This window comes from Rhinopithecus roxellana, chromosome 9 (assembly GCF_007565055.1).
Source record: "Rhinopithecus roxellana isolate Shanxi Qingling chromosome 9, ASM756505v1, whole genome shotgun sequence".
Lineage (NCBI taxonomy): Eukaryota > Metazoa > Chordata > Mammalia > Primates > Cercopithecidae > Rhinopithecus > Rhinopithecus roxellana.
In genome coordinates, this window is record NC_044557.1 from 63313929 (window position 1) to 63340458 (window position 26530).

Genomic DNA, 26530 nt, shown 5'->3' on the forward strand with positions numbered 1-26530 from the left:
AGCTGAGTTCAAGTCCTGAATATCCTTGTTAATTTTCTGTCTCATTGATTTGTCTGATATTAATAATGGGGTGCCCAAGTCTCCCACTATTATTGTGTGGAAGTCTAAGTCTCTTTGTAGGTCTTTAAGAACTTGCTTTATGAATCTGGGTGCTCCTGTATTGGGTGCATATATATTTAGGTTAGTTAGCTCTTGTTGCTTTGATCTCTTTATCGTTATGTAATGCCCTTCTTTGTCTTTTTGATCTTTGTTGGTTTAAATTCTGTTTTATTGGAGACTAGGATTGCAACTGCTGCTTTTTTTTTTTTTTTTTTTTTTTTTTTTTTTTTTTGCTTTCCCTTTGCTTGGTAGACCTTTCTCCATCCCTTTTTTTTTGAGCTTATGCGTGTCTTTGCACATGAGATGGGTCCCCTGAATACAGCACACTGATGGGTCTTGACTCTTTATGCTGTTTGCCAGTCTGTGTCTTTTAATTGGGCCATTTAGCCCATTTACATTTAAGGTTAATATGGTTAGGTGTGAATTTCATCCTGTTATCATGATGCTAGTTGGTTATTTTGCCCATTAGTTGATGCAGTTTCTTCATAGTGTCAATGGCCTTTACAATTTGGTATGTTTTTGCAGTGGCTGGTACTGGTTTTTCCTTTTCATATTTCATGCTTCCTTCAGAAGCTCTTTTAAGTCAGGCCTGGTGGTGGCAGAATTTCTCAGTGTTTGCTTGTCTGTGAAGGATTTTATTTCTCCTTTGCTTATGAAGTTTAATTTGGCTGTATGTGAAATTTTGGGTTGAAAATTCTTTTCTTTAAGAATATGGAATATTGGCCCCCACTCTCTTCTGGCTTGTACGGTTTCTGCCAAGAGATCCGCTGTTAATCTGATGAGTTTTCCTTTTTGGGTAACCCGAACTTTCTCTCTGGCTGCCCTTAATATTTTTTCCTTCATTTCAACCATGGTGAGTCTGATGATTTTGTGTCTCGGGGTTGCTCTTTTCAAGGAGTATCTTTGTGATGTTCTGTGTATTTCCTGCATTTGAACGTTGGCTTATATTCCTAGGTTAAGAAAGTTCTCCTGGATAATATCCTGAAGAATGTTTTCCAACTTGATTCCATTCTCCAAGTCACTTTCAGGTACACCAATCAAACGTAGGTTTGGTCTTTTCACATAGTCCCATATTTTGTGGAGGCTTTGTTCGTTCCTTGTCATTCTTTTTTCTCTAATTTTGTCTTCACACTTTATTTCATTAAGTTGATCTCCAGTCTGTGCTATCGTTTCTTCCGCTTGATTGATTTGGCTGTTGACACTTGTGTATGCTTCTCGAAGTTCTCGTGCTGTGTTTTTCATCTCCATCAGGTCATTTATGTGCTTCTCTAAACTGGATATTCTAGTTAGCAATTCCTCTAAACTTTTTTCCAGGTTCTTAGCTTCCTTGCATTTGGTTAGATCATGCTCCTTTAGCTCGGAGGAGTTTGTTATTACCCACCTTCTGAAGCCTACTTCTATCAATTCATCAGACTCATTCTCCATCCAGTTTTGTTTCCGTGCTGCAAGGAGTTGTGATTCTTTGGAGGAGGAGAGGCATTCTGGTTTTTGTAATTTACAGCCTTTTTGTGCTGGTTTTTCCAGTCTTCCTGGATTTATCTACCTTTGGTCTTTGATGTTGGTGACCTTTAGATGGGGCTTCTGTGTCGATGTCCTTTTTGTTGATGTTGATGCTATTCCTTTCTGTTTGATAGCTTTCCTGCTAACAGCAGGCTCCTCTGCTGCAGGTCTGTTGGAGTTTTCTGGAGGTCCATTCCAGAACCTCTTTGCCTGGGTATTACCAGCAGAGGCTGCAGAACAGCAAAGATTGCTGCCTGTTCCTTCCTCTGGAAGCTTCATCACAGAGGGGCACCCGCCAGATGCCAGCTGGAGCTCTCCTGTATGTGGTGTCTGTCAACCCCTGCTCGGAGGTGTCTCCCAGTCAGGAGGCTCAGGGGTCGGGGACCCACTTGAGGAGGCAGTCTGTCCGTTAGCAGAGCTCAACCACTGTTCTGGGAGATCCACTGCTCTCTTTAGAGCTGGCAGGCAGGAACATTTAAGCCTGCTGAAGCTGCGCCCACAGCCACCCCTTCCCCCAGGTGCTCTGTCCTAGGGAGATGGGAGTTTTATCTATAAGCCCCTGACTGGGGCTGCCGCCTTTCTTTCAGAGATGCCCAGCCCAGAGAGGAGGAATCTAGAGAGGCAGTCTGGCCACAGTGGCTTTGTGGTGCTGCAATGGGCTCTGCCCAGTTCAAACTTCCTGGTGGCGTTGTTTACACTGTGAGGGGAAAGTCGCCTATTCAAGCCTCAGTAATGGTGGACGCCCCTCCCACCACCAAGCTGCAGAGTCCCAGGTTGACTTCAGACTGCTGTGCTGGCAGTGAGAATTTCAAGCTAGTGGATCTCAGCTTGTCGGGCTCTGTCGGGGTGGGATCCGCTGAGTAAGACCACTTCGCTCCCTGGCTTCAGTCAATGGTTCTGTCTCGCTGGCATTCCAGGCGCCACTCGGGGTATGAAAAAATACTCCTGCAGCTAGCTGAGTGTATGCCCAAATGACCACCCAGTTTTGTGTTTGAGACCCAGGACTTCGTTGGCATAGGTCCCCGAGGGAATCACCTGGTCTGCCGATTGCGATGACCCTGGGAAAAGCATAGTATCTGGGCTGGAGTGCACCGTTCCTCATGGCACAGTCCCTCATGGCTTCCCTTGCCTGGGGGGAGGGGGGGCGTTCCCTGACCCCTTGCGCTTCCTGGGTGAGGCGATGCCCCACCTTGCTTTGGCTCACCCTCCCTGGGCTGCACCCACTGTCTAACCAGTCCCAGTGAGATGAGCTGGGTATCTCAGAAATGCAGAAGTCACCCACCTTCTGCATTGATCTCACTGGGAGCTGCAGACCTGAGCTGTTCCTATTCGGCCATCTTGCCAGCCATCTGTGTTACCAGAATTTTATAGTGCAGTATTTGTCAAACCAAATGATAATCATAGTATTTAATTAAGTTTGTATCTTATCTTCACATTGTAAGCTCTCATAGGGCAGGGATTGTGTCATATTTTTAAGCCCTTACTGCAGAGCCCTAGTATGTGGTAAATGGGCATTTAATAAGATTTTTAGTTTAGGATGAAGAAAATTACTTCTACTTTTCCTTCTGACCTTTATTCTCCTTTCTCTTTCCAAAAAATCATAGATGTGAACATTCAAATTCTAGTAGCAATCTGATTAATCAAAGTTTTTTTAATTTGTATTTTTATAAGCTCCCTAGATTATATTTAGTTTCTCTCCGACTCCTTATAAATGATGATAAAAGCCAAAGAGTGGGAAGGGTGCTATTGAAAGGCAAACATAAAATATTTACACCAATTTCATAATTCTACATAAAAATCAGCTTTATTGCTTTACAGTCACACTTTGAATAATTTGTTCTTCTTAATGAGTCTTAGTTCTGAGTATAAAATATTGGAAACCAGTGATAGCCTGTTGCAGCTATAAGCAAAAAACTGCCTCTCGCAACTTAAAAATTCTTACTGCTTCTCTAAGATCTCATGATATGCTATCTGGAAGTGCTTTAGCTCATTTACTACCCTTTTCAAATTTTTTGTTGTTGTCTGTGTGATTTGTTTTGGAATTGAAGCCAGGATAAAGGAATTTTAATGGTCTCAGTGTATTAATGTGATGATCTATATATAACTTGAATGTTGAATTCTAGAGACATTCATATCTTTACTTTGCTATTTATAACAAGACAGTGTTAATCAATGTACTCGCTTTCTCATTATCTCCCTACTTCTTTTCTCGTCTTTATTCCCTTCACCTTACTTTGTTTCTTGTTTTTTCTTTCTTGATAGATTTCAGAATCCCTGCCTTGCCCCATGACTTTCCGTTGAGATCTAGGTAGACTGTATTGTTTATATCCTGCAAATTATGGATGAGAAACTGAAACCTAAGTAGTTGACGTGATTTTAAGATCACATATCTTGAATTGGTAGAATATAAAAAATAAATCTAGGTTTTCTGAGTCCTCCCAGTCCATGCTTTCAGGAAACTTTTATTTAAATATATTAATCTCACTGGTATCTGAAATTCTGTTACAAAGAGTTTTTTGATTTTTTGTTTTCATTTTAAATCTCAAAGCTTCTACAGATAAGCATAAGCTCCATGAGGACTGGATTGTGTTTGTTTTGCTCACCACAGAATTTCTAGTTCTTAACCTAGGCCTTAAGAGATAATAGGTACTCCACAAGTAGTTTTTGAATGATGTTTTTTGATATGTTGAAATTTTAATTTCATATTTTAATTTTCCATCCCTCCCTCCTTTCTTCTTCTTTTTTTTTTTTTTTTTTTGAGATGGAGTCTTGCTCTGCCGCCCAGGCTGGAGTGCAGTGGTCGGCTCTCAGCTCACTGCAAGCTCCGCCTCCCGGGTTCACGCCATTCTCCTGTCTCAGCCTCCCGAGTAGCTGGGACTACAGGCGCCCGCCTCATCGCCCGGCTAGTTTTTTGTATTTTTTAGTAGAGACGGGGTTTCACCGTATTAGCCAGGATGGTCTCGATCTCCTGACCTCATGATCCGCCCGTCTCGGCCTCCCAAAGTGCTGGGATTACAGGCTTGAGCCACTGCGCCCGGCCATCTTCTTTTCTTCTTTCTTATTTTTCTTATTTTTTGGTGAGCTCCATTTTCTGATTTTTCTCCTATTGGCACATGTTATTTCTCTAATAAAAGTATTTTAAAAACTGTACCATATAGAAAGAGACACCTTGAAGCACATGAACAGTTAACACTTTATCTTGGTTTTTCCTTTTCTTTTTTTCCTTTCTTTCTTTCTTTCTTTCTTTCTTTCTTTCTTTCTTTCTTTCTTTCTTTCTTTCTTTCTTTCTTTCTTTCTTTCTTTCTTTCTTTCTTTCTTTCTTTCTTTCTTTCTTTCTTTCTTTCTTTCTTTCTTTCTTTCTTTCTTTCTTTCTTTCTATTTATTTATTTATTTTTTTGTTTTTTGAGATGGAGTCTTGCATTGGTGCCATCTCAGCTCACTGCAATCTCTGCCTCCCTGATTGAAGCGGTTCTCCTGTCTCAGCCTCCAGAATAGCTAGGATTACAGGTGTGTGCCACCATGCCCAGCTAATAACACTTTATCTTAGTTTTCGTGAACTTTTCTGAATAAGATGATGAAATGTGATAGTGATTATCACTCTTTTTTCAAGGTCTGATTTCTCTTCTGAGAAATTTATCCTTCTTTCTTCAAATTCTTGCCCAGAAATCTAGAACATGTGCCCTTCTAGATGGCCTGGTGTTCACCAGTTAGTCTTAAACTTTCTGCAGACTTGTAAAGAAGTAACTCTGTCATCTTCCTTGAGGTCCTACTGAACCATTTCTCTCACAAAGGCCTTGCCACTTTTTTCTCGTTATTTCAGGAAACCTTGATTTCTGATATGGTTTGGCTAGGTGGCTTCACCCAAATCTCATGTTTAATTATAATCCCCACGTGTTGAAGGTGGGGCCTGGTGGGCCGTGATTACATCATGGGGGTGGTTTCTAAAGGTTTAGCAACATCCCCCTAGTGCTGTCTCATGATAGAGTTCTCAAGAGATCTGATGGTTTAAAAGTACGTGGCACTTCCCCACTCCCTGTCTCTTTTCTGCCACCATGTGAAGAAGGTCCTTGCTTCCCCTTCACCTTCCACCATGATTGTTTTCCTGAGGCCCCCTAGTCATGCTTCCTGTTAATCCTGTGGCAACTGTGACTCAATTAAACCTCTTGTCTTTATAAATTACCCAGTCTCAGTTAGTTCTTTATAGCAGTGTGAAAACGGACTAACACAATTTTCCTTATGGGTTATTTTTCATAGTCATCTTCTCTGTCTGCTTTTGACTCTTTAAAAAATGCTGCCTCTCCAGGATGATCTGTGATCTGAGTTTGCACGGCTTATTTTCTAGAAGATTTTAATTTTTACATTTTTATCTTTTAAGTAATTAAACTGTGGTTAAGGCAGTTGCCCCCTAGTATAATACTGTCTTGGCTATCAGTTTGATTTCCCATGAACAGAAAGGAAAAATAAAAATTGACACAATTTTCTTCTTGATGACTATTAAAATTTCAAATAAAAATGAAACCATAAATTATAAATAGGTACCTTACACAAAGGTGATACAGAATGTCAAATAATATGCTAATAGAAGAGGTTTTAAGAAGGTACACATGTTATTTGTTCTCTATTTTAAAAGATATCAATTGATTTTTTTGATTGAGTATTTACCATGCAAGGCATTATACTACTGCTACATGAAATACATAGATAAAAGAGACATGAATTCTCCTTTCAGCAAAATGAACACTCTGTTGGTATCAGCACTGTACTGAATAAAGTCCATAAACATAAGTTGATGGTTACAAGTTTTATGTTTAAAGGGAAAATTTTAAAGTAAGTATCCTATTAAAAGTCATCCTTCTTTATTGACTTAAGTACTAAACCTAACCTACTTTAGTGAAAGCACTTCTTTCTTTCAGACTTTTACTTAGCAGATGATGAAAACCTAGAACAGAAAGTGCTTAATTCTAAGAAGCACTCACTATGAAAACTGAATTATTACAACTGAACAAATGTATCTTGACTTTTGTGGTTATTGTGAGAATCTTAAACTTCAGAATATAAGCCACTTGATATCAAGTGTCAGTATTTGGCGCCATTGGTTTATACATGTTACAAGATATATAGAGTTAGCATTTAACTATTGACATCATTATTCAGTGTCCCAAAATAAGAACAGAGATTTTGATGTACTGACTTTGAGTAATTTTTATCAGGTTCCAGTTCAACTTGAAGAAGGTAAAGAGATGTTTTCATATAAATCGTTGGTTGAAATATAGATGCAAAACAGTAATTTAATGCTGTGGCTTGGAATTTCTACCTTTATGATTTTTCATCCAATTCTATCTAATTAGTGACATGTTAATAAATATGTATATAAAGATTATTTCTTATTGGAAAAGTAAGAGTAGGAGAGGACATAACGAGAATGTGTCTTCAATGTCCAGCCGTTAGCCACTATTCTTTCTTGCTACACCATATCACTATGCTCAGTTCCTCCTTTGGAGAGACACACATTCAAATGTTTAAAGTTATACCATGAAGAATGTTATGTTATACAGAATTGTGTCAGAATTCTGCCAGGCTCTAGAGGAAGGACCAAATCCTTTTGGGAAATCAGTTACCATTTCTCAGAGGAAATGACATTTAAGGTAGAACTAAAACAATGAGTTGATTTTGATAGAAAAGGAGTGCAGTTGTGTTTCAGATATAGTTATCTTCAGGTTCTTTACATAATCAATGATTAGTTAAGTTTTATATCTTTATTCTTTATATTTATAGTATTTTCTTAAACTGTTTTTGTATACATTACAACATTTAAATTGAGTAGTATTCTTGATACTACACATACTTTTAGCTTTAAGGTAGAGGTCAGAAACGTGACATTTAGATTAAATTCATTTTCCTTAATCATGTGTCATGTGGCACAATTAAAACACAAACTGACTCCAAGTGTAGTACTTTTTCCATGGGACAGAAATGAAGGAATGATATTGTACCAAGTTGAATGGTTCATCCCCAAGATGTAATTGTTGATATGTTATTTTAACCACTGAAATTTGGGTCTCAAAATTATTTATTTATTGTAGAAAACTAAAAGTGTAATAGATATGTTTGAAATCAGATTGCCATGTTAAATTTAGGCTTTGTGTAGCTTTATTGGGAATGAATAAATCTGATGTTTTCTGAATTATTTATTGTCCATGATCCATAGTAGAAATATTATATGTTTATTATATATTTGATAGAACTAGAAGTCATTGTATGGGTATTGAATAATAGAAAAGGTGGCATAACATAGTGGTTAGAAGGATGGACCCTGGAACCAGTCTGCTTAGATTTACCACCTTGTTTTGCCACTTACCAGCTGGGTGACTTGGGATAAGTTACTTAACCTCTTTGTCATCAGTTTCCCTATCTGAAAATGGTCATAAGAGTCTGAAAATAGTGTATTTCCTATCAAGTTGTTACAAGGGTTAAACAGATTGTCATTATTATTATTTTTTGAGACTCTGTCACCCAGGCTGGAGTGCAGTGGCATTAACTCAGCTTACTGCAACCTCCACCTCCCAGGTTCTAGAGATCCTCTTGCCTCAGCCTCCTGAGCAACTGGGACTACAGACATGCACCACCTTGCCCAGCTAAGTTTTGTAATATGTTTGGGTAGAGACAAAGTTTCGCCATGTTGTCCAGGGTGATCTTGAACTCCTGGGTTCAAGCAATCTGCCTGCCTCAGCCTCCCAAGGTGCTGGGATTACAGGTGTGAGCCACCATGCCTGGACAAACAGGTTAATATTTGTAAAGCACTTGTAGCCGTGCCTGGCATGTAGTAGGTGCTATAGAGGTTTTGATTAAATAAGATAGATGGGCATGAAGCTTGACAGAGTTTTATATAGTAGGCGTGTCTTGCCTTTAAAATACACCTAGCTGCAGAAAATGTTGTCTTTTCTTTTTTTTACAAACTTCTCTATTATCCTTTAGAAATATGATGAATTGAAAACTAGTATATCCAAAATAGTGTACTTTTACTCTTTGAATAACCAGATCATGTTATTCCATGAGAATTTTCAACTGATTATGTTTTTCATAGCTATTTGAACAGCACTTTTAAGCCACATGTAGGTTTCAAGGTCTCTAATTTTTTCATTAGCATTGTATCAGAGAATATAGTATTTACAAAAAACATGTAGCTGTTTTGGTTAGTGATGACTGGAAATATTGCTTGACAGTAGTTTAATAGTGCCCATACTGCTTGGAAATATTAGCATTTATTAGATAGATTTCTTTTCAAATGTAATAATAGTGCTCATATAGTACTAATATTTTTTGTCACTAGGTTTTTAAATTTTGACCATGAGACCTTTGTGCAAACCTTTACTATTCATGGTTTCAAGTAATTTTAAAATTTGGTCTGTATTTTAAGCCAATTATTTAGATTGCGAGAGCTATACAGTAATATTAGGTAACCATCTTCTTCTAATAATTACTAATGTACAGAAGAAAAGAAAGAAGTCCAAATAAGTACAAAGTAAATTAATATATATATGTTTTAAAGAAATAGAACAGGTAATTCACTTTTATAAAACAATTAATTCTGAAATATATATAGTAAAGAGTTAAATACTTACCACTCCTTTACCCATCATCATTTCCATTTTTCCCTCCTCGGAGGTACTCTGTCACAGGCTTGCTTTTTTAGTCTTCTATAACTTTTTCTATGTGTGGGAAGACAAATACGTATTCAAACTTAATATACTGTTTAAAAACATATTCGGATGATACCACACATATGTTTGAGGTTTTTCACTTTGTAAGATACCAAAAATATGCCTTTATTCACACCTGTAACTGTATCTCATCTTTAAATGGTTTAATTTTACTCTTTATTGCAAATATTTCCAAATTAGCTGTTTCTTTTTTGATGGACGGATAAATTGTTTAGCATTTTCTTTCCTCTCTTCTTGTCTCCTTCCCTTTCTTTCTTTTTTGCTGTTACAGAAATTACCACTGATACTGAATGTCTTTTATAAATTACGTGCATGCACCCTCACAACTTTTACTAGTTCCATAGCATATTCTTAGAAATGGGATTGTTTTATAGAACAAGTATCCTTGAAATTTTTTTTTTCTTTTGAAACAGTCTTACTCTATTGCCCAGGCTGTAATGCAGTGGTGTGATCTTGGCTCGCTGTAGCCGTGACCTCCTGGGCTTAAGCAATTCACTTGCCTCAGCCACCCGAGTAGCTGGGATTACAGGTGTGTGTCACCGCACCTCGCTAATTTTTATTTTTATGTTATTTATTTATTTATTTACTTTTAGTAGAGAATGGATTTACCATGTTAGCCAGGTTGGTCTCAAACTCCTGACCTCAAGTGATCCACACACTTCAGCCTCCCAAAGTGCTGGGATTATAGATGTGAACCATCCACCATGGCCAGCATGTTTAAATTTGTAACAGATATAAATTGCCCTCTGTTGCAATTCCATTCTATAGAGCATACCTATTTTCCCCATATATAAAACATTCTCACAAGAGGCTTCAACAGTGACAAATTTTGTGGGTATACAAATTAACTCTTTAACATGTTTCCAGTGTAACAGATGAAAAGTATGTCTGATTGTTGGGTATCTGATGAAAAGGGTATCTGATATCTTAATTTTTATTTCTTTGTTAGCAAAGTTGAGCATTTTAAAAATAAGTTTACTAGCCAAATAACATTTTTTCTGTAAATTATCTATTCTTATCTTTTCTATTTTTTTATAGTCGTTTATCTATTTGCCACCTTATATCTTTACTTGGATGTCTAATGGAAATCTCAGTTTAAGATGTCCCAAACTAAGTTTCCTTTCTTCTCAAATGTACTTTTCCTATAGCCCCATTCTTCCAGTCTCTCAGTCCCAGTAACTTTGAATCATCTTTGCTTTCTCTCCTACTATACATCTAATCCATCAGTAAGTCCTATTGGCTGTATCTTTGAAACGGATACAGCGTTTCACCACTTCTTGCCACCTCCTTGCTTCTGCTATCTCTTACAACCTGTCCTCCTTTTTCAACACTGGATCCATGTAGTAAATTTTTTGCATAGCAGCCAAAGAAGTTCTTTCAAAACACATATTCAACAATGCCGTGACTGTATTTGGAATCTGTTACTCTGTCCCAGTTCCCTCAAGTAAAAACCATCTTCTTACTATGACCTACATGAGTCCTGTATGACCTGGTCCCTATATATAGCTCTAACCTCATCTCCTACTTTTCTCACGCTTGCTCACTCTGCTCAAGCCATCTTTGCCTCCATGCTTTGCTTGAAAATCCCAAACATACCTCTAACTTCAGACATTTGTTGTTTTTGTTTCATCTGACTACTGTAATGCTCTGCCCCCTGAGATCTGCATGGATCGCTCCCAAACTGGTTTGCTTTAAAAAACATTATTTAAAATTTCTGTTATTCACCATATCATAATATATGACATTATAACTATGAGAAAGAAAAAGTCCATTATTCATGCCCTTAAGGTATTTTAAATATGGAGTCAATGCTCATATATTAACCAAGTTGGGGGGAGAAGGGAAGTATGAGTGGATATGGCAACTAATCATATATCACCACATTCTCATAGTGGTGATGTAATTTAATTTAATAAAAATTTATTTAGATCTGATTTATTTATTTTATGCTACTTTAGAAGTACCTAAAATACTACGTATAAATTATGTATTTGCATTAACTTAAGCTGTATTATATAAATGTGTCTGCTCAGTTTTAAATGAATCTGTTTAGTTATAATACACTATTATAAATTACTCAATTGTTTAAAATAATTCCTGAAATCTTTCATTATGAAGACATGGTTGAAATCCTCCAATTTCTTTACTTTGAATGAACAAAATTTTAAATAATATAGAGAGTGGAATATCACACTTCATTTTATTAGGAAATCTTCCTTTTATGTAATCACATACCTGTTTTGGTTATCATCAAAATCCCTCCCCCCCCGCCCTTTTTTTTTTTTTTTTTTGAGACAATGTGTCACTCTGTTGTCCAGGCTGCAGTGCAGTGGTGCAAACTCAGCTCATTGCAGCAACCTCTGCCTCCTGGGTTCAAGTGATTCTCCTGCATCAGGCTCCCGAGTAGCTGGGATTACAGGCGCCTGCCACCATGCCTGACTAATTTTTGTGTTTTTAGTAGAGATGGGGTTTCACCATGTTAGCCAGGATGGTCTGGAAGTCCTGACATCAAATGATCTGCCTGACTCGGCCTACCAAAGTGTTGGGGACTCACAGGCATGAGTCAATGTGCCTGGCCAAAAGTCACTTTTTAATATCGAGAGATTTTTATGGGTAAGCTTTTGTTTTCAGGAACATTTACATATGGGAAGACTAATTTTCTATCAATTTTGGATGAATCAAGTGCTTTTTAGGTGAATTTCTCTTTTTTTTCCAAGAAAAAATTTTATTGATGTATTACCTTTATACTGAAAATTGGACAAGTTGTTAAGTTACTGCTTAATGAATTCTTAGAAAGTGAATACATGCATGTAATTAATAAATAGAACATGTATCTCTTCACAAGTCTACCTTCTAGTCACTAATCCCTGACAAGAGTGAGTGCTCTCCTGACTTCTAACAAATTAGGCCTGCTTATTTTTGAATACTTGCAAAAATCTGTTCTATAAGAGAAAATGATGTACAATGGCAATTCGTAGTCTCATATAAAAATTGTAATTTTAAGCAAGAGAAGAAATAATCTTGAAAATACATTTGGTATGTTTTTGTGAAATTGTAAGGTATGTTTCTATTAAATAATTAGCTGTTCTCATACTCAGAATCCCGCCCATTGTCAGTTCCTGTTAAAGCCATGTTGAATATATCTGAAAGCTGTAGAAGTCCTGAAGAAAGAATGAAGGAATTTATTGGAATAGTTTGGAATGCAGTGAAGCGTCTCACACTACAGGTAAAATAAAAGTTAGAAATATGGATCTAATTTCTATAATCCTTTTTAATTCCCAGCATTGTTAATATTGGTAAGATTTTTCTCACATGTAACAATTATGTATACCATCTCATATTCATAATTTAGTTGAAAATAATTGGTGTACTTCACTTATCCTAAAAATAATTTTATGAAACTCATATGATCTTCCTTATAGTTATAAAAATATAAACATTTTGACATATTCCTTGAATTAAAAAATTTTAGTTCATTCTACTTTTTGTTTAAGCATTATTTTCACAATTTTAAGTGCTTAATAGATCCATTCTTATCTCAGTACTGAGATAAAGTCTGAGTTGTGATTAAATTAACATGAAATGGTTATCTAATTCCTTTTCATACATAATTATAAGTTTAAGAAAATTATAATAGCTATTTCCTTATTGTTATTAAATTTTCTTCTCATTGATTTTTACTTTAAAATGCACGATTTTATCTTATTGAATTACTTTCCTTCAAGATCATGTTTAACCTGATAAAAATATACATTTAGATGCTTATTTGATAAGCTAACAGTTATATATTTTAGTTTTTGCATAGGATTTTTTCTCTGATACCAGAGGCATCCTTATATAATTTTATATGTAACAGATAGTAATATCAAGGGCTTAAGTCAAAGCCTTTCACTTTGACTTAAGATATAAAAGTTGCAATAGAAAATTGTTCCCACCTTACTTTGAGAACAAGGTTATATCATCTATAGAATTACAGCTGTATTAAGCCCATAGAGATCTGAGGTCTTAAATTGACATTACCATAATAGCAGGGTGCTAAAATCCAAAAAAGTGACAAGCAACTCACTTTTTGAAACCCATGAATCTCAGAAAACTCCATGAAGAATATATAAAAAGGAGAACATAGCTAAGTACCTAGCAGTCAAACTACTGAAAACTCAAGGAGAACATTTTATTTTATTTTATTTAAAGTGGGAAGATCTTTATTTATCAATATTCTTGTTTACCTGAAGACTAGACTGGAAGAGACTGAAATTATAAGTAAGGCAGACCTAGATGTGTATTTCTTAGCAATGTAATGTTGGGGAGTTTCTTCTTGTTTCTGTGTCCACAAGTTGGAGATTATAATGTCTTCTTCATGAAGAGGGTGGAAAATATAGAGTGATAAAGTATATGAAAGCAACTGACAAAATTTATTCGTTTATTCATTTTGCAAAAGTTACAATACTGTATTCAGAGAACGTACTGAAGAAAACTAATGTAGTCCTGTCCTCATGAAGATCATAGTTTGGCAAGGAGAGACATTCATTAAATGATTGTACTTAAAATAATTTGACTATATTGATGATGATCCTGCTTCATGAACATATGTGTCAATTAAGCTAACCCTAGAAGAATCAGGAAACATTTGGGTACTCAATAACACCTGTGTTTTCTTTCTCTATTCCGTCTTTCTCTCCTGTAGCTATAGCTTTTCTCTAAAGCAGCTGAAGGCTGCATTGCCCTTCAGCAGGCAGATAAGAACTGATGGAGATAACACCCCTGGGATTATCTTCACCCACCATGGGAAATGATTCTGTGGCATTCCTTGTCTGTGAATGTGTCCTCAGTAGAATTAAGCTCCAGGTGTCCCAGGTTTGCCAGCACACCCATTTTGGTTACTGTCCTTTTGAGAAAATTTAAGAAGCGGGTGGACAATAAAGGCATGTTATATACAGATTAAAAACATTAAGAATGACTCCTTACATCTTATTAGAAACAATGGAGGCCAGAAGACAATAGAATAACATCTTTTATGTGCTGAGGAAAATCTGCACATAACATAGAATTAACATAGAATTCTCTAGTCAGCAAAGTATTCATCAAAAATGTTGGCCAATAAATACATAAAGACAGAAGAACTTTTCTCTGATAGAAATTAACTGCAAGATATTCTGAAAGAAGTTATTTAGGCTGAAAGGAAATTATGACAGATAGAATCTTGGTTTTTCAGAAAGTAATGAAGTATATCAGAAAGTATAAATATGTTGTAAAACAACTGAATGTTGCAAAAAAATAAAATTCAAGGAGAAAGCTTTAGTGTGTTTTAGCCTTTTGGCTATTAGCTTCTTTCCTCTTTATTTTCCAGTTAACTTTTTGTTTGTTTGTTTTTTGTTTTTGGATAGAATCTTATTCTGTCGCCCAAGCTGGAGCGCAGTGGTGTGATCTCAACTCACTGCAACTTTCGCCTCCCAGGTTCAAGCAATTCTTCTGCCTCAGCCTCCCCAGTAACTGGAATTACAGGCGCCTGCCACCATGCCCAGCTAATTGTTTATTGTATTTTTAGTAGAGACGCCATGTTGACTGGGCTGGTCTCGAATTCCTGACCTCAGGTAATCTGCCTGCCTTCGTCTCCCAAAATGCTGGGATTACAGGTGTGAGCCCCTGCACTTGGCCCTAGTTAAATTTAACATTAAAAAATATGTGGCACTTAACAAATTAAAGGAACTTTGATTAAGATCAAAATTCAGCAGTTAAATGAAATTTCAGTAATTTATGCAGAAAATATTTATGAAGTCCCTAATCTGTCCTACACTCCAGCCAGCCCTTAGTCCTGCAGATGTGAGGAAATTGTCTCTGTGAGCAAGTAGAGTGAGTTTGGAAGTGTATTGTTTCCCACGTGAGCCTCTGGATGAAAACACAGATGGTCAACACTTTTATTGCAGCTTTTTGAGTCAGTAATTCAAGTATTTAGCTAAGCCTTACCCAGATTATTGACCCACAGAAACTGCAACAAATGTCTCTTGTTTTAGGCTGTTACATTTGTGGTGATTTCTTATATAGCATAGAAAATGAATATAGACAGATACAGACACATTATGCATAGCTATAGTGTCTGATTAATCACTATAAGAAATATATACCTGCCATAAAAACTTTTTAGAATTCATCCAAAAACATCTCCAGTGCATAAAAATACTATTTAATATAAGAGCCCATAATCTTGATTTTAGCATTCCTTTACAGCGTTTCTTTTCTGAGCGTGCTGCTTATAAGAAAGTTAAGAGAAGAATGGGATGAAGAAAGTGTGGATTGTCGTTCTTGTGTAATTAACTCTTAGCTTGCAGAATTATGACTTTTTTGGGGACATCAGCTATATTTCACCAATTTCAGCCATCATGAGTCATTTTAATGAATATCCTAATAACTCCTTGCGTTGACTTACCTGTCCTTCTCCCTTCGAGATACCCTTTGTACAGTGGTAACATCCATCTCTTAATTTTTGTTACATGTTGGGCTATATGCTGAGAAAGCAAAAGAGACATAATAGTTGTCATGGTCTAGCTGGGAAAAGGCTAAGTGCCATGGTGTGGAGTATCCTGTAGGGAGACCCTTAGAAAACTTAATGATGAAAGAAGAGAAATGGGAATGTCAAGGGGAATGTTACTTATTGAAAGGATGCCTAGGGCATGTACTTCCTGGTTTGTGATGAATTTGGATGTTATCCTAGGTAAGTATTTATTGCTTTGTGGAAGATCTAGTTGATACCAGTGTGTGGTTTAGAATATGATAGCTACCAATAATATTTAGTTGTTTAAAGTTTACTATAGATCTAAATGTTATTTCATGATAATAGAACTAGTTATATTAAAAAATCCTCATTCCCTCTTATCTTTTTATTAATAATTGAATAATGTGGTATAATTATCTTTTTATTGATACCACTTTGAGTAGTTCTGTAATAGGGAACATGATAGTATTGGGTTACATGATTCTTTGACAGCTCTAGGAAAATATTCCAATTTAAGATTCCAAGTAATATCAGAAATCTTTACACTATCTCTAAACAACTAGGTACATCAATATTCTACAATGTAGGATATACTGGAGAATGTCCTTCTCTGGGTGGGATTAAATAACAGGAACCAGATTTATTTCACTGCCTGAAATAACCAAATAATTATTGAAATATGTAACACAAAGGTTTCAAACCACTAGGCAATAAGCCAAGTTGGAGAGTGATTCCTGAGAGACTTAAGATAAAATCAGCAGGACTTAGTAATTAATTGATTTGGGGAATAAGGGAACAGAGTCTAAGAGATCTTCTAGATTCTAGTTTTGGTGTTCGGGCGGTAGTGATACTATTAAATGAAGCAGCTTTTCCAGATTAGGGGCACATATGGATTTTGAATTTACACGTGTATTTGAAATGTATGTGAGACATCCAGGTATGTATTAGATATATATATCTGGAGTTTAAAAAACAGATTAAGAGAAGAGATATAATTTTAGGAGTTATCTGCAGATGGTTTTCAAACCAGAAGAATGAGTCATTCAAGAAAGCATGTAAAGTTGAAAGACCAATGGGCCAAGGGAATACCATTTAAAAAGTTGTTAGTAGAAGAGAAAAATGTCCTTGAAGGAAATTATGTTAGTGATCAGAAATGGAGGAGGAGAAAGCAGAGAGTTCATGAAAGCAAAAAATGCATATAATTTTGAGGAGATAGTGGTCAGCAATGTCAAATTCTAGATGTTAACTATATGCTTTACTTGCTTATTTGCAGTATAAAATGGATAAATTAAATAATGGTTAAGGTTAATTCCAACTCTAATATTCTTGTATGATTCTTTTGCTTATTTTATAATGATGCAGTACCTTTATTAGCTTCATCACCATCAACAAACTTAATCTTATATATCACTTTGAATTAATTGTAAGTTATTATAGTGAGTTTCCTCATTTTTCCTTTTTTATCTCTAATTATGGTAAAATACATATAACATAAAATTTACCTTCCTTACTATTTGGAATAAACTATATGGTTTATTTTGTGGTTCCTCAATTTGAGTAAGCTTATTGAGTATCAGTTAACTAATCATTGCAGTACCAAATAATACATCTTTTTATAGGTTATCTTAAATATGACCTAGGTACTTGGCTTGCCTCACCCTAGTCCCGGCCCTGTGTGAAACATACTATATATTTAAACATTTCCAGATGTTAATGTATTGTGAACATTTTTAAAGATAAAATTAGATTCTCATTAAATGATTACAATTTAGACTCTGAAAATCTGAGTTTTATTTTTAAAAGCATTGTCCATTTTTTAAGATGTCTTATGAGCCAAAATATAAAACAGAAAACCCTACAAGTTGTCATCAGATAAAACAGGACATCATAACTTAAAAGTTTCGGAAGATTATTCTTTTAGTGGAAGTTTAAGCAAGTAATTATGTTTGGAACCAGAATTTCTGCAAAGTTGATGTTGGAGCCAAAGTTGGTATTTGCTAAACCTGTATTCTTTTTTGCTTAGAATAGAAACATATATGTTACATAAAATCATTAACAGATATTTGCTGTAACCTGTTTGATTTTCAGTGTGGAAGAAGGAGTTTCCATACTTAATTATAATGGATACTCCATGTAGTCTTGGACAGTCTTTTTTTTTAAATATATATATGAACTTTGAGGCCGGGCATGGTGGCTCACACCTGTAATCCCTGCACTTTGAAAGGCCAATGCAGGCAGACGACTTGAAGTTAGGAGTTCAAGACCAGCATGACTAACATGGCGAAAACCTGTCTCTACTAAAAAACAAAAATTAGCTGGGCATAGTGGTGCCTACCTGTAGTCCCAGCTACTCTGGAGGCTGAGGCAGGAGAATGGTGTGAACCCGGGAGGTGGAGGTTACAGGGAGCTGAGACTGTGCCACTGCAGTCCAGCCTGGGTGACAGAGTGAGACTCGGTCTCAAAAATAAAAATTAAAAAAATAAAAATATATGAAATTTGGGAGCCTTTTAACAATAGATTAGCATAAGTTCACCTGTTCTTTCCAAGTTTTCTGTACCTGCTCATTAACAAAGATTCGATTAAAGCTATGTTTTTATTCCAGAAGCACATAATTGGCAATAGTATATAGTTGATAAAATAGGAATGTGCTGGCTAGAATTTACTCCTTTCTAGGAAAACATTTCTCTGCTTATTGCCAGACTTAGCTTTTTTTTTTTTTTTTTTTTTTTTTTTTTTGTCATTTACATCAAAGTTCATCTTGCTGTCTGTTGACATTTACTAGCATTTTCCTTTCTTCCTTTTTTTTTGTACTCTTTGAGGTCTTCTGAATGGACTGAAGTCTTCTGAGTTTAATGGCATTTTTAATTTCAGTACCAAACATTCTGGTCTCTTTCTTTTGGTAATAATGCTCTGTTATTCCTTTAGGGATCTACTTCCCACATTCTGTGTTATTTTGATGAGAATGTCAGTTAAGGTATCTCAAGCAGCATAAGGTAGTTAAGCTGGGCCAGTTGAATTCTCTCTTCTAGGAAGTTACATCTAGAGCGTGACTAGTGATGAAAAAAATCATACTGCTTGATGTCCTGATATCCAGTAAACTCCTTGGCCTTTATTTTCAGGATTAAATAGGAGTAGACTTGGGCCAGAGAGATCAACTATCAATCATGCTAATTATAAAAGTAAGATTTTATATTTAATCCTTACAAATTTTGCACACAGGCCCACATGCTTTTTTATAGGCATTGAACAAGTGACAGCCATTGCATGGCAGTTTGTTAGGAGGAAGTCTGGAATTCAAATCTAGGAATTTTTAATGTCTTCCCTTGACAAGATTTTTATGGAAAAAGTGTGAAGATTTGTAGCACTTACTCTGGAAAGGATGACAACCAAGACAACCAACTGCAGGGTTTTAATCTATGGCCCCAAATTGGGTATATTTAAATTTCTACTACATATGATGATATCCAAAATATTTTCATGATGCACTGAAAATTTATCAAATAGGAAAACTGTGATTTGGGTTATAGTTTATGTATTTGTTATAGTGCAAATAGAATACTACTTATTTTAGTGGCCTCTGTACTTGTAGACAGTTAAACCATAAGCAACAGTATTTGAAAATAAATGCACTGTGAACAGCTTTTGTAAATCTATGGAGGCTAATAATATATGAGATCTCACATATAGGAGAGTCTTGGTGTTGTTTGTTGACTTTATTTCTTTAGCAAATGTTTAGGTAACACTGTATTGAATATATGTATCAATGCTATGAGTTCCCCCATTTACAGATGAGGAAACTGAAGTCATGGAGAGATTAAATAGCTTGTCAAAGATGCCACAGCTGTGTTGAATCATCTTGTTAACAGATCAGTTTTATTAATCACCTTAGAGGTTGCCTCTGGAATGAAATGGTGAACAACATGCATGAAGCAGTTATTTTCATTACCACATCTGATGAAAATAATTCTTTAATTGTTTCTACTTGTTTAACGTTTATTGAGTACATAGTACATGCACCACTGTACAATGTACAGAAACTATATAGTGTACAAAATAGGCAAATGTTTGACTTCATTAAGCTTATGTTCTAGTGAGAGTTCTGTAAGGATATTAATACTTGAAAGTGATCTTGTTTACGCTTTTTTAGAGCTGGGACTATATCTTTTGTCTCTGTATTCCTGACTTCCAGGTCAGTTCATGATAGATATTAGAGAGTACATGAATAAAGGAGAGAAAAAGTAAATGAAATGCACCATACGATGTTCCTTTATTTTTGTTTTTTATTTGAAACTGTTTCCTGAGGAGTAACATACATTTATATAGAGAATATTTGGTACTGTAGAAATTATGCAAAATATATTATCATTACATTTTCAAGTTGTAAATAAAAATAAGTATATTATTTGGGACTAGGAAATAGTAATGTTATTGAATAGGGAAGAAACTGTGGCAGAACATTTCAAAGCATTTATCTATAAAGTGCTTTATATGATGGGCAGTAGCTAATTAAGATTTTCAGATTAATGGGCAAATCAAACCTATCTTAGTCTCTTCTTTTTAACTGAATTGGGATCACAATTATAGAGCACATAAAAGAGAAAAATCTAAGTTTCTGAAACCTCACATATAGAGGTAAGAACTTAAAAAGGTATATATCTTTCAAACAGCACATAAACTAGAAACATCAGGGAAAAAATGCATTGCAATCATTTCATTTATTAAAATAAGAATAACAAATAATTTTTACTTTATTGGTTTATCTTCAGTATATGATACTTAGATATGTAGCCTTTGACCTAGTAGGAATCAAAACAGAGGTGGTTCCACTTCAAGAATTTGTAATAATCCCTTCACTTTAGCACATGAATGTGTTCAGTATTGGCAAAAGAACACGTTGCTACCAAAACTGAAACAAGATCCTTGAAACAGAAAGGATGTTGCCATGGAAAAATGAAGTAACACTCAGTGCAGCTGTGATGCATTCATGAATAGGATATTTTTTTAAAAGATCATTTGTGTTTGGTGTGGCTCAGAGGGTCCCAACCAGATGGTTTCCATGAACATGATCTGACCCCCAGCTTGAGGACTTCTTACTGGCAGATTACTTCATTTTCTTTCCCTTGGATTGTCAGATCCTTACATTAATTCAGAATTTACTGCTGCAGATTTATATTCAGTAATATAAATCACTCAACCTTTTACATTAAAACCACAATTTTATACATACAGTTTAACAGTTATTTTAAAAGTGTAAAAAGATTTATATGATAGCTTTAGTATATGTAATAGATATAACATCATAATAATTTTGAGTAATTTTAATTATATTCTTATCATTAAAGGAATTCTCACAACATATATTTTAGAAAGTTTATTTTAGAGTTGTTGTATATCTGATGCTACTGTTGTGTTGATTCTGTTTGCATTGCCTGACATTGTTTACACTTGATGAAATAATTGATTTTTAAATTAGTGAAATTTTATGTTTTATGATTTTGGAAATTTTGGCATGATTTAAATTTGTTCCTAAGGATATGTGTGTATGTGGATGTGTATGATAACATACTAAACTAATTACCTCACATTATTGAAAGCATTTTTCAATGTAATATCAATACCTACATGAAGTGTTAAACACTGACACTTCATATTTTGACCTTTTAACCTGAATTAATAAAGGCTATGCTTTTAATGTGCCATTTTAAATGTGCAACTGAAAATTACTAGTGAATTATGTTAAATATTTTAAAGCATAATTGTAAGTTACCTGAGACAATGTAGACTTCTATTTCGGAATAAATAAACCACATCCTGATCTTAAGTACATATATTAACACATATGTACTTTATCTAATCTGCAGGATAAGATTTTAGAACTAAAATGAGCTCATGCTTCATGAACCAATGCACTTATTTTTGCAAAATTTTATCTGTATTTTTCGTCACTGAATTCATCAGTTTGTCCACGCCCCAAAATGTGAAGCAAAGACGAACAGGTTTGTTTATTTATAGGTTGGCAAATTATTTATCGTATCAAGGAATTCCAAACCTGCTACTTATCATCATGCTCTCACCAGAGTAGTATATTAGGCCCAAGAGAAGAGATATTGCTATTATCTTTTAAAAATGTAGTCTTTTTGCTAATATAGTTTCTTTGAATATCCAAGAATTTATGAATTAAACAAAATATTTTGTATCACACCTCCAGATAACATCTTTTTGTGTGAAATGTTTTATAGGAAATCAACCAGTCATAGTTTGTATTTTCTCAATAACTTAAGCATTGTAGGCTGTTGCAGCAATTTGATAATGAGATACACAGTACTACTTTATAAGCACCACTATGACAAATAGACTTTAATCTACATTGCTTCTGAATTAAGAAGTCATGATGAATTCAGTTTTGGGATTGGGCTTACTTTGTCTCTTTATCTTAATCTTTAAGGTCCTGGCAACTTAATGTAACTCTACTGGAGATAGGAGAGCGTTAAGATAATACATGAAATTATAATTTAGGTAATTTGAAGAATGAAAAAAACAAGAAATAATGCTCTGATTTTTAAGTCTTCTGATTTCTCCTATTACCATGTATTTGTTTATGTATAATAAATCTAATATATGTATACTTGAATCATTGTATATAAAAAGTGAAAGTATGTGATATAAACATGTTTTTTAATGATTGTCTAGTATTATAAATTGAATGTTTTAAACATTTTTTTCTTATATTGTAGTCTGTAAAGTAAAAATGGAAGGACTAAATTCACATAAAAATAGCCCTTTTTAAAAAAAGTGACAGCAATAAAATGCTAGGTAGTTCTAGGCCTTATCTGGTGTTAACAAAATTTTCTAATAAACTGCAAAAGAAGGAGGGATTTCTGATCTTCTTTTGCCAGCACACTTTCTAACTCAGTCTTGTGTCTTGGAAGACTATGTGGAAGGGCAGATCATCTCTTGTCACTGGGCATTTTGTATCAAGTGTATAACAAGAGTAAACAATACCTTTTCAAGTGTTTTTTATATTTATTAGTGAAAATAAGTCATAAAGATAAGTCATCATATAAGTCATAAATATGGAACTTTTACTTTTTTGGTTGTTTATTCTGGTGAAGATATTAGGTGTTTGAAGGTATATTTAGTCTGATCCAAATATTTTAATTCTGCTTTTCTTTTCTAGCTTGAAGTGCAATCTTGTTGTGTGTTTATTCCAAATGATAGCCTGCCTTCCCCAAGTACAATTATATCTGGTGACATTCCTGGAACAGTGAGAAGTTGGTACCATGGACAAACCAGTATGCCAGGAACACTTGTCCTCTGTTTGCCTCAAATAAAGATTATTAGTGCTGGGCACAAGTATATGGAACCTCTGCAGGAGATTCCATTTGTTATCCCACGACTCATCCTTGAAGAAGGTATATTTAAAAATTTTTTTCCTATGGTTAATATTTTATATGGGCATTTTTAGATTTGTTGGTGTTTTTAAATGTTTCAGTGTATAAGCAAATCAGTCTTCTCGTTGAAAGATTTTCCTGACCAAAGTAAATGAACTAAGTGATGCCATTTATTGCCATCCATATCTTTTAATCTTAGTCACATATTCACATATATGTTATTTATAAAAGATCATATACAATATAATATAATCACTAAAATATAAACATAGGAAGAATTAACTTGGGAGGAAAGTTGGTTTTGGATATTATCATTAGGCTGAACTAAGAATGATAAGTAGACTGATGTAATAAGCTACTTGATTTATGAATGAATGTATTATATATATAAATAACTGCGTGAATATAGTATTTAGCAAGCGTAATGCATTTTTAGATTTCTCATTTGTTTATACAAAGTAATTATATGATGATTAGAGTCATGATCCTTTCTCCTATATATATATTTGATTTCTCATATTGCTGTGTTTTCAGTTATGAATTCATAACTTTTTGAACTTTGGCATGTTCATTTCAAACAAAATGTGAACCTGGAAAAATTTTGAGTCATAAAGTAAGTAATCTGAATATATGTTATAATAACAAGGCTCAAATTTTTGACAGTGCTAAACAGGTCAACACCTTGTTCATATTATTAGGATGTAAGTGTATGAATCCTGATACCATTGAAATTTCTACATACTGTCACCGAAAAGCAGACATATAGCCTGTGTAATTTTTGACCTCTACTTTGATGTTGGTTTCTCTCTCCTTTTCTCTATACTGAAATTTCTGTCAAATTCTACTTTTCTTATATTTATTAAAAGAAAGCATGATTTCAGTAAGAGACATTTTTGGTCCTTAATAATATGAATACTGTTATCATACAATCACAGAATTTTAAGGTGAAAGGGAATATTTTTAGAGTGTATGATCTTTTGTGACTGGTTTCTTTCATTTACCGTAATGTTTTTTTTTTGTTTGTTTGTTTTTTTTTGTTTTTTTTTTTTTGTCTTTTTAGACATTGCATATATTTTGACTTTTTAAATGCATGTTCATAAACATATACCTATGTACAAATTTAATGCACAATGTAATGACACATTTTTTAATGGAGTAATACTGCATGAACTATTTTGGAATCTGCTCTTTTCATTTAATGATACTTTTTTTTAAAATTGTTTTTTTATTTATTTATTTTTTATTTTTATTTTTTTATTATACTTTAAGTTCTAGGGTACATGTGCATAACGTGCAGGTTTGTTACATATGTATACTTGTGCCATGTTGGTGTGCTGCACCCATCATCTCGTCAGCACCCATCAATTCATCATTTATATCAGGTATAACTCCCAATGCAATCCCTCCCACTGTAATGTTTTTAAGATTGATTCATGTTGTAGCAGTCTTTATTGTTTTTATGGCTGAATAGTATTCCGTCTTATGGATATACCAAATTTTCTTGATTCATTCATCAGTCGATGGACAGTTGAGTTTGTTTTCACTTTTTGACTTTTATGAAAAATCCTGGTATAAGCATTCTTTTACAGGATATTTGTGTGGATTTGTTTTAATTTTTTTTAGCTATATGCCCAGGAGTAAAGTTGTTGCGTCGTATAGTAACTATGTTTGAGCTTTTCAGGAATTGTCAGACTGTTACCCAAACTGTCTGCACCATTTTACAATACCACAGTAATGTACAAAGGTTCTAATTTGTTCACATCTTTGTTACTGTTTGTTATTATCCGCTTTGTTTCTTTTTCTTTTCTTTTCTTTTTTTTTTTTTTTTTTTTTTTTGTTCTAGCCATCTTAGACAATAACCTCTTAAACTGGAGAGAACAATTAATTTTAAGTGTTAATTTTTTGTTTTTTGTTTTTTTTGAGATGGAGTATTGCTCTGTCGCCCAGGCTAGAGTGCAGTGTCACAATTCTGGCTCACTGCAGCCTCTGCCTCCCAGGTTCAAACGATTCTCCTGCCTCAGCCTCCCAAGCAGCTGGGAATACAGGCACTTGCCGCCATACCCAGCTAATTTTTGTATTTTCAGTAGAGTCAGATTTCACCATATTGGCCAGGCTGGTCTCAAATTCCTGACCTTATGATCCACCCGCCTTGGCCTCCCAAAGTGTTGGTATTACAGGCTTGAGCCACTGCACCTGGCCAAATTAAAGTGTTTTTAAGAACTCTGTTGGCCAGGCAGAGAGTAAATAGATTGATTTACTACATCATTTAATATACTAAATACTTATCTTAATATTTATAAAACTAAAGCTTACTTTATGAAAATGGTGTTTGTTTTTACTATAAAAATGGTAAAAGTGGTGTGAAGTGGAATCTCACTGTGGTTTTGGTTTGCATTTCCCTAATGACTAATAATATTGAGCTTATTTTCATGTGCTTGTTGGCCATTTGTATATCTTCTTTAATATTTTATTTCTTTTTATTTATTTATTTTTTTGGATCAGGTTTTCTTCTTGCCCAGGCTGAAGTGCGGTGGTGCAATCACGGCTCACTGCCCCCTTGACCTCCTGAGCTCAATTGATCCTCCCACCTCCTGAGTAGCTGGGACTGCAAGCACACACCACCATGACCATCTAATTTTTAAATTTTTTTGTAGAGGTGGGGTTTCACCATGTTTTGCAGGTGGTCTCGAACTCCTGAGCTCAAGTGATCCACCTGCCTCAGCCTCTAAAAGCACTGGGATTATAGGCATGAGTCACCCTGCCCCGCCTAATATTTTCTTCTATTCAAATATTTTGCCCACTTTTTAGTTGAGTTACTTGCCATCTTATAGTTGAGTTGTAGGAGTTCTTTATTATATTCTAGATACTAGACCCTTATAAAGTACATGATTTGCAAGTATTTTCTCCTATTCTATACATTGTCTTTTCACTTCCTTGATGGTTTTCTTTGTCATATAAACATTTGTAATATAAAATTTTTATAATATGAATAGTTATATTATAAACTTATATAATATAAATTGATATTATAAATTTTATAGTATAAACATTTGGCAAGACTTCATCTCTACAAAAAATTTAAAAATTACGCAGATGTGGTGGCTTGCGCATGGGAGGTTGAGGTGGGAGGATTGCTGGAGTCCAGGAGTTCCAGGATGCAGCAAGCTATGATTGTACCACTGCACTCCAGCCTGGGCAACAGAGCAAGACCCTGTCTCTGTAAATTAGTTAACTAAATATATATAATACATGATATAAAATATGTAATACATACTATTTTATTATAATTATAAATTACATAAATGTGTAATTTTATTTTACATAATTAC

The 26530-nt window shown here is 34.6% G+C and overlaps 1 protein-coding gene across 13 annotated transcripts in view; it reads left to right on the plus strand.

Annotated features, from left to right (window-relative positions):
* Positions 1 to 26530, plus strand: part of VPS13B (vacuolar protein sorting 13 homolog B) — a 904863-nt gene that overhangs the window by 418709 nt on the left and 459624 nt on the right. For 12 of the 13 annotated variants that reach the window (XR_004059219.1, XR_004059220.1, XM_010385612.2 and 9 more), the window contains exons 22-23: positions 12419 to 12546; positions 22988 to 23222. Coding sequence is in view for 10 of the 13 variants with exons in the window: in XM_010385612.2 (XP_010383914.1) it covers positions 12419 to 12546; positions 22988 to 23222 (363 nt within the window). In the remaining 3 variants the exon portion in view is untranslated. Of the gene's footprint in view, positions 1 to 12418; positions 12547 to 21671; positions 21807 to 22987; positions 23223 to 26530 lie in introns of those variants that run through there. The other variant, XR_004059221.1, reaches the window with a different exon arrangement.